General features: G+C 45.5%; 1 protein-coding gene across 1 annotated transcript; it reads left to right on the top strand.

Moving 5' to 3' along the window:
• The first annotated feature begins 312 nt into the window (after positions 1 to 312).
• Positions 313 to 7,006, top strand: LOC144508903 (phosphoserine aminotransferase-like). The gene is made up of 9 exons (XM_078237115.1): positions 313 to 375; positions 1,347 to 1,407; positions 1,498 to 1,567; positions 3,065 to 3,270; positions 3,884 to 4,056; positions 4,211 to 4,374; positions 5,233 to 5,361; positions 5,459 to 5,596; positions 6,889 to 7,006. The coding sequence occupies exons 1-9, from the start codon at positions 313 to 315 to the stop codon at positions 7,004 to 7,006; spliced, it is 1,122 nt and encodes a 373-aa protein (XP_078093241.1).
• Positions 7,007 to 7,216: the final 210 nt, after the last annotated feature.

The raw sequence follows: 7,216 nt of genomic DNA, 5'->3' as shown, positions 1-7,216 counted from the left end.
TATTATCGACCCCGATAATCACCTTTTGGTTTGACGTTTTAAGTTTCCTTTCGACTTTGATTTTGGTTCGGGCTGTTCCCCCCTTCCTTTTTGGGGAGCCGCCCCTTTTACTTTGTCCCTAAGTTAATTTGAGTTCGTTTACTTGATTGGTGTCGAAAGAAATACTTGATTGGTGTGAAAAGAAATACTCGATTGGTGTGAAAAGAAATCCCTGATTGGGTGAATAGCAGGGTCCTGTGAGAATAGCCAATGGGAGTGGCCTGGATCACTATTTAGCACCTCTTGCTGTTACAGCGTTGGAGATGTTGTTTAATGATGGAGAATAGGAAGTCTGTGCTCTCTTTCACCTCTGGTTGCTCCAGGCTTCCTCTGTCGGTGAATGGGTGATTTAGTAAACTTGTTGCTGAGGGTGTCCGCCTCATGGTACAGGGCTGCACTGGAGCTGCATTTCTGCAGCATTGGTGCCAGTTCTAAATTTTAAATTCAACTCATTAAATATGAGACCGCCCCCCAGCGAAATATTCGAACTGATGGGCGAGATATTGGATTCAAATTTGGATAAATGAAGTATTTATTTCAGATGGAATCCAATCTCTGTCTTCTCCCTGCTCCTTTCCTCTTAGTTGGAAGGGGTTGGCGGACTACAGGGGTCTCGGGTGTGAGTGTGCAGTAAATGTTAAAAGTGCGGTGTGACTACCCCGCATCTCTGGGACACTGCCAGCGAGTTAGGGGTTGATCCCTGGGACACTGCCAGCGAGTTAGGGGTTGATCCCTGGGACACTGCCAGCGAGTTGGGGGTTGATCCCTGGGACACTGCCAGCGAGTTAGGGGTTGATCCCTGGGACACTGCCAGCGAGTTGGGGGTTGATCCCTGGGACACTGCCAGCGAGTTAGGGGTTGATCCCTGGGACACTGCCAGCGAGTTAGGGGTTGATCCCTGGGACACTGCCAGCGAGTTAGGGGTTAATCCATGGGACACTGCCAGCGAGTTGGGGGTTGATCCCTGGGACACTGCCAGCGAGTTGGGGGTTGATCCCTGGGACACTGCCAGCGAGTTAGGGGTTAATCCATGGGACACTGCCAGCGAGTTAGGGGTTAATCCCTGGCACACTGCCAGCGAGTTAGGGGTTGATCCCTGGGACACTGCCAGCGAGTTAGGGGTTGATCCCTGGGCCACTGCCAGCGAGTTAGGAGTTAATCCATGGGCCACTGCCAGTGAGTTAGGGGTTAATCCCTGGGACACTGCCGGCGAGTTAGGGGTTAATCCATGGGACACTGCCAGCGAGTTAGGGGTTGATCCCTGGGACACCGCGGCTCTGTACTAACCGGGTCTCGTATTTCTGTAGGTGTTGCTTCAAGCACAGAGGGACATGTTGGATTACCGTGGACTCGGGATTTGTGTTCTGGGTCAGTCTCTCAACGTCCTGGTGCACATTAGTCTTTACTGGTTGCATGTCTCTCTGTCTAACCCCCTCCGCGGGTGTTATTTTTGAACAGAAATGAGTCACAGATCTCCAGAATTCACTGAAATCCTGTGTGCGACCAAAGCCAGTTTGAAACATCTGCTGTGAGTAATCTGTGGGATTAAACTATTTGATTAGAATAATTCAAAGGACCCCCATCCAGGTCAAAGCACCCTTCCAGTCACCCTACCCATAGCCGTTCAACTAAATGGAGTTTGTGGTAAAAGGAAATATTTGAATGTGGTTATCTGGCGTAATGTGAAATCACTTCGAATCGCATTCTAATGCGGAGTTTTGGGAGATCCCCATCCCCAGAGTTTAAATGTATAAACGCTAATGACTTGCAGGCCAGGTGATCTCCAGTTGCTGCTCTGGAATCAGAGAATCCCTACCGTGCAGAATGAGGCCATTCAGCCCACCATGTCTGCACTGACCACAATTCCAACCAAGCCCAATCCCAATCCCAATAACCTAACATATTTAACCTGCTAATTCCCCTGACGCTGAGGGGCAATTTAGCATTGCCAATCAACCCAACCCACACAACTTTGCAGTGTGGGAAGAAACCCCACGTTAACATGGGGAGAATGTACAAGCTTCACACAGACAGTGACACAAGGCTGGAATTGAACCGGGTCCTTGGCGCTGTGAGGCAGCAGTGCTAACCACGGTGCCACTCCTGGTTTGTGTCTTTTCAATCCTTAAGGTTTGCCTCGGTGTCAGCTAACCAAACTACCCTCTCTGTTTTTTTGAATGCCCAATTAAAAATACAAATCAAAAAAGACAATAGAAACCTAATTTCAATATTATTTCCCCTTGTGGCCCACATTCCACCTGCGCCAGGAGAAATTGCTAAGGATTCCTGCTCATTATCCTGTGCACAGTAAGAAGTCTCACAACACCAGGTTAAAGTCCAACAGGTTTATTTGGTAGCAAATACCATAAGCTTTCGGAGCACTGCTCCTTCGTCAGATGGAGTGGAAATGTGCTCTCGAACAGTGCAAACAGACACAAAATCAAGTTGCAGAATACTGATTAGAATGCAAATCCTACAGCCAGCCAGGTCTTAAAGGTACAGACAATGTGGGTGGAGGGAACATTAAACACGGGTTAAAGAGATGTGTATTGTCTCCAGACAGAACAGCTAGTGAGATTCTGCAAGCCCAGGAGGCAAGCTGTGGGGGTTACTGATAATGTGACATAAATCCAACATCCTGGTTTAGGCCGTCCTCATGTGTGCGGAACTGTGCCCCAAGGAGAGGTTAGTCAGCCCTCTATTTTTGCCACCACTCGCCAGTGGCAGTCAGTGATAAGTCAACATCTGTTTAGATGCTCCTTGTGGGTGAGTTGGGAACATGGTTTGGAAAGGAGGGACAAAAGCTCATCGTCTCACTTGATGTCTTGGGGGTTTGGGTGGGAGAGTGGAATTTCTTCATTGAAAGCACTCCAAACAACCAGTGGTGTGGGTGAGAATCTGGCTTGGAGGTCGTGTCCTGGTTTTCTCCCAAGTCTGGTGCACGTTCTGTTTAGGAGATTGAAAGCTAACTTGCTGCAGTCATCTTGCTGAACACTCACTCTTGATGACCTTGTTGTCTCTACAGGCAGATCCCAGAGAAATACAAGATACTGTTCTTGCAAGGTGGTGGGAGTGGCCAGTTCAGTGCTGTCCCCTTCAACCTCATTGAATTGAAAGAAGCCAGATGTGTGGACTTTGTGGTCACTGGGGTCTGGTCTGCTGAGGCAGCCAAGGAGGCTAAGAAGTTGGGGAAAGTGCGGATTGTCCACCCTGAACAGGACATGTACACAAGTAAGGTTTACAATGGGACTGTTACTGAGCCGTGGAGCAGGTGAGTGGGATGGTTTCTGGGGATAAGAAGACTCCTGGTGCAGCATTGTACCGCTGAGCTGCTTACAGCTTTTGGACTTTCTGGAGACTGGGATGGGTCCCTCTCAGTCTGTAAGGAAGCTGCACTCTGAGCTAACAGAACAACTAAAGGAAGTACGCCACAGTGCAAAAAAAATTAACATCCCATAATTATCAGCAAAACCTTCCCTCTCCAACTGTTTTGGGTTCCAAGACTCAATGTTTACTTTTGGTTGAAGTCTGATTTTAATAATGATTAAATTCTAGAGATGTGGATGTTGCTGCCATAGCCAAGATTTATTGCCCATCCCAATTTAGCCTTGAGAATGTGGCAGTGAATTATATTCTTGAACTGTTGCAGTTTGTGTAGTCCCACGGTGCTATTAAATGGGAATTCCAGAATTTTGACCCAGGAATGATGATTTATTTTGAAGCGGGTATAGTTTGTGACTTGGAGGTGAAGCTGTTCCCATGTGCCTCCCATCCTTATCCTTTTCAGGAGTTGGATCATGTGTAATCAAAGAGTTCTAAAGTTCATCCCATCTTTCCCTTGTAGAGATACCTGATCCCAACAGTTGGGATCTTAATCCTAACTCCTCCTACCTTTATTACTGTGCCAATGATTCCATCAACGGGGTGGAGTTTCACTTTATCCCAGACGCCAAGGAAACCGTTTTGATCTCTGACATGTCATCCAACTTCCTTTCCAAGCCCTTGGATGTCTCCAGGGTAAGTCTGTGTATTAAAACAGGAGAGCTTCTTTGTGTAGATCCTATAACCAGTGCTGAAAGTTGAAGATTCAAAGTAAATTGTCTTTTGCATTTACAATCATTGGGGGCATCAGCAAAGTTGCACTAACTTGGTTGCTTTATCCTTCCTCAAGTTTGGTGTGATATTTGCTGCTGCCCAGAAAAACTTCGGTTGTGCAGGAGTGACGGTTGTGTTAGTCCGAGAAGATCTCCTGGGATTTGCACTCAGTGGGTGTCCGACAGTATTTGACTACAGACTGCAAGCAGAAAGCCTTTACAATACTCCCCCATGTTACAGGTTGGTACGATGCTCCAGTAGTTTTAAGGAATTGGGTTTCGAATGCTTGTGCTCTTTGAAATCTCAAATGTATGCGGTCCTATCCACATTGCATCACCATGTGGGAAATATAGTGGAAGTGGATCTCTTTTTTAGCAGTGGGTAAATTTGGGTTGGTTGTATAGTTGATGCATAGCTTCTAATGGAATGAGCTTGTTGTTTTGAACCTGGTCTCCCAGGTGTTTGTGCAGAAACCCATGTTTCAGGGTCTCCAAGCTGTGCTACTGATCTTTGGTTATAGACTGATGAAATTTGATAAACCTCCCATCAACTGCTGACTGAAATTTCAAATTACAGGCACACAATTTTCAACCTTTTTGACGAACTTCATAGTGACACTAAAATTCCTTTTAATGAGATATAACAATATAATCTGAGCAACTCTCCACTTAATGAAATAATGAAGTGGGTTACTTTTGTACAAACTGAACAAGCCTACTAGCAGAAAAACGCCTTGCGTGACCGCTGGGCACCGCAGGGACTGGGGTGCATTATTGACCCCTTTAATTACATTTTGATTTGATGTTTTAAGTTTCCTTTCCACTTTGACCTTTGTTTCGGGCAGTTCCCTTCCTTTTGGGAGCTGCCCTTTTAATTTGTCCCCTTGTTAGTTTGATTTAATTTATTTGGTGGGCCCAAAAAGATTGGTAGCCCATATATAGAAATTTGATCGCCCCCTAAGCCCACTACAAACATTGGTCACCACCAATATTGCATGTTTCCTGCCCAGTGATTGGGCCTGCCAGTTTTGTGTAACACCCAGTTATGGTTTGTAACTTGCAGGATTATATCAATCAGATGTGTATATTTTTCTTTCAGCATTTATATCATGCACTTGGTCTTGGATTGGATAAAGAGCAATGGGGGTCTTGAAGCAATGGAACACAACAGTGTTGCTAAATCAAAGGAGCTCTATGATGTAATTGAAGATTCCAATGAGTTCTATGTGTGAGTTGAGTCATTTCAAAACAGTTGCTAGCTGGTAAATAATTTAATATTTGACTTGAATGCCGAGCATTCCATGATGTGTCCTGCTTCCTTGTAGATGCCCTGTTGATGTGAAGTGTAGAAGCAGAATGAATGTAGTTTTCCGGATTGGTGGCACTAATGGGAATCAAGTCCTCGAACAGACTTTCCTTGAGCAAGCAGCTGGAATAGGGATGATTTCACTAGAGGGCCACAGGTAAACTGGAGCATCGGAGAATGCCCAACAATCCTAAGGGAAGGTTGGGAGTGTCATTTGTACAGTAACTATTCCTGTTTGATCCCTCTCCCCCTTGCCCCCTTTCCCCATCCAATCTTTCCCATCTCCTCAATTTGCTTCTTACCCCACTCCCACCAACCAAAGTAAAATTCTTCTAAATCAACCAAAGTCCACGTGTAGGAAAGATTGCACCAGCCACATTTCTTCTTTCTAAAAAGAGATGATTGAGCGATGATTTGATGGGAGTCTCTGAAAGGGTTTGATAGGGTGAAATGCCATTTCTTTAGGCTGGGCACTAATTGAGTGAGTGATGAGGATGTAGGGGCGGCACGGTAGCACAGTGGTTAGCACTGCTGCTTCACAGCTCCAGGGACCTGGGTTCGATTCCCGGCTTGGGTCACTGTCTGTGTGGAGTTTGCACATTCTCCTCGTGTCTGCGTGGGTTTCCTCCGGGTGCTCCGGTTTCCTCCCACAGTCCAAAGATGTGCAGGTTAGGTTGATTGGCTATGCTAAAATTGCCCTTAGTGTCCTGAGATGCGTAGGTTAGAGGGATTAGTGGGTAAATGTGTAGGGATATGGGGGTAGGGCCGGGGTGGGATTGTGGTCGGTGCAGACTCGATGGGCCGAATGGCCTCTTTCTGTGCTGTAGGGTTTCTATGATTTCTTCTATGATAACTTGATAGCATGAGTAGTCGGTATGAATGGCATAGGTACATTTGAGGGGAAGCTAGACAAGTACAAGAGGGCAAAGGGGATAGAAGGAGGGGTGGGACAAGACTGATGTTGGACTGAATAACCTGTTTTTGTGTGATTATAGCTAGTGGGTGAAGAAGAAGAAAAGTTTGGGTTGGGGGGGGGCAGTGAAAAACTGTCTACTTGTAGAAATTTACCCATGGGTTACTTTTATACACTTATTTTGATTAAATACACTTTCACTGACAACTGACTCCTTCATTTACAAGTACTTGGTGCCCACATCCCATGAAAATGGACAAGGAAGATAGCATTAGCCATCAGTTATCCAGTTTGGCAAAAACCAGGGGCAAGGCAGATACCTCCAGAGGTCATTTAAAAGACTGGGACGGGGGAATTGCAGACAACCTCTTCTGTGCTTAATTTCCATGTACATTTGACCATATTAATGTTTCTCCACAGCTAAGCTGCCATTTGTATTGCAATTAACTGCACAAATGATCAGCAATTGTGGAAATGGTCTCTTTTTTTTGAAAGTCAGTAGCTCTGTAACTTGTCTGAACTCTGCTTATTTCTAGCTCAGTTGGTGGGATCTGTGCCTCTCTGTATAATGCTGTGACACTGGAAGAAACACAGAAGTTGGCAAAATTCATGACTTCCTTCATGAAGGAACACAGCTTGGGAGCTAGTCATTGACTAATGTAGCTGAGTTGTATAGTAAGGCATTAAAACAGTGTGAATCTTTGGGTTTCGTTTTTATTGAATGATCAGCCCCAGATGTTGGGGTGTAAGTATTGCGATCTTGGACAATTTTCTTCATCATTAGTGTGTTCAGAACACACATATTTCATTGCACTCACATTTCTGCACAATTTGAAGCAACAGTTGTTAGTATTGGAAACAAAC

The sequence above is a fragment of the Mustelus asterias genome, chromosome 21, assembly GCF_964213995.1.
Source record: "Mustelus asterias chromosome 21, sMusAst1.hap1.1, whole genome shotgun sequence".
In the NCBI taxonomy this organism is placed as follows: Eukaryota; Metazoa; Chordata; class Chondrichthyes; order Carcharhiniformes; family Triakidae; genus Mustelus; species Mustelus asterias.
Note: the sequence above shows the minus strand (reverse complement) of the source record. Positions and strands in the feature narration are given on the sequence as shown.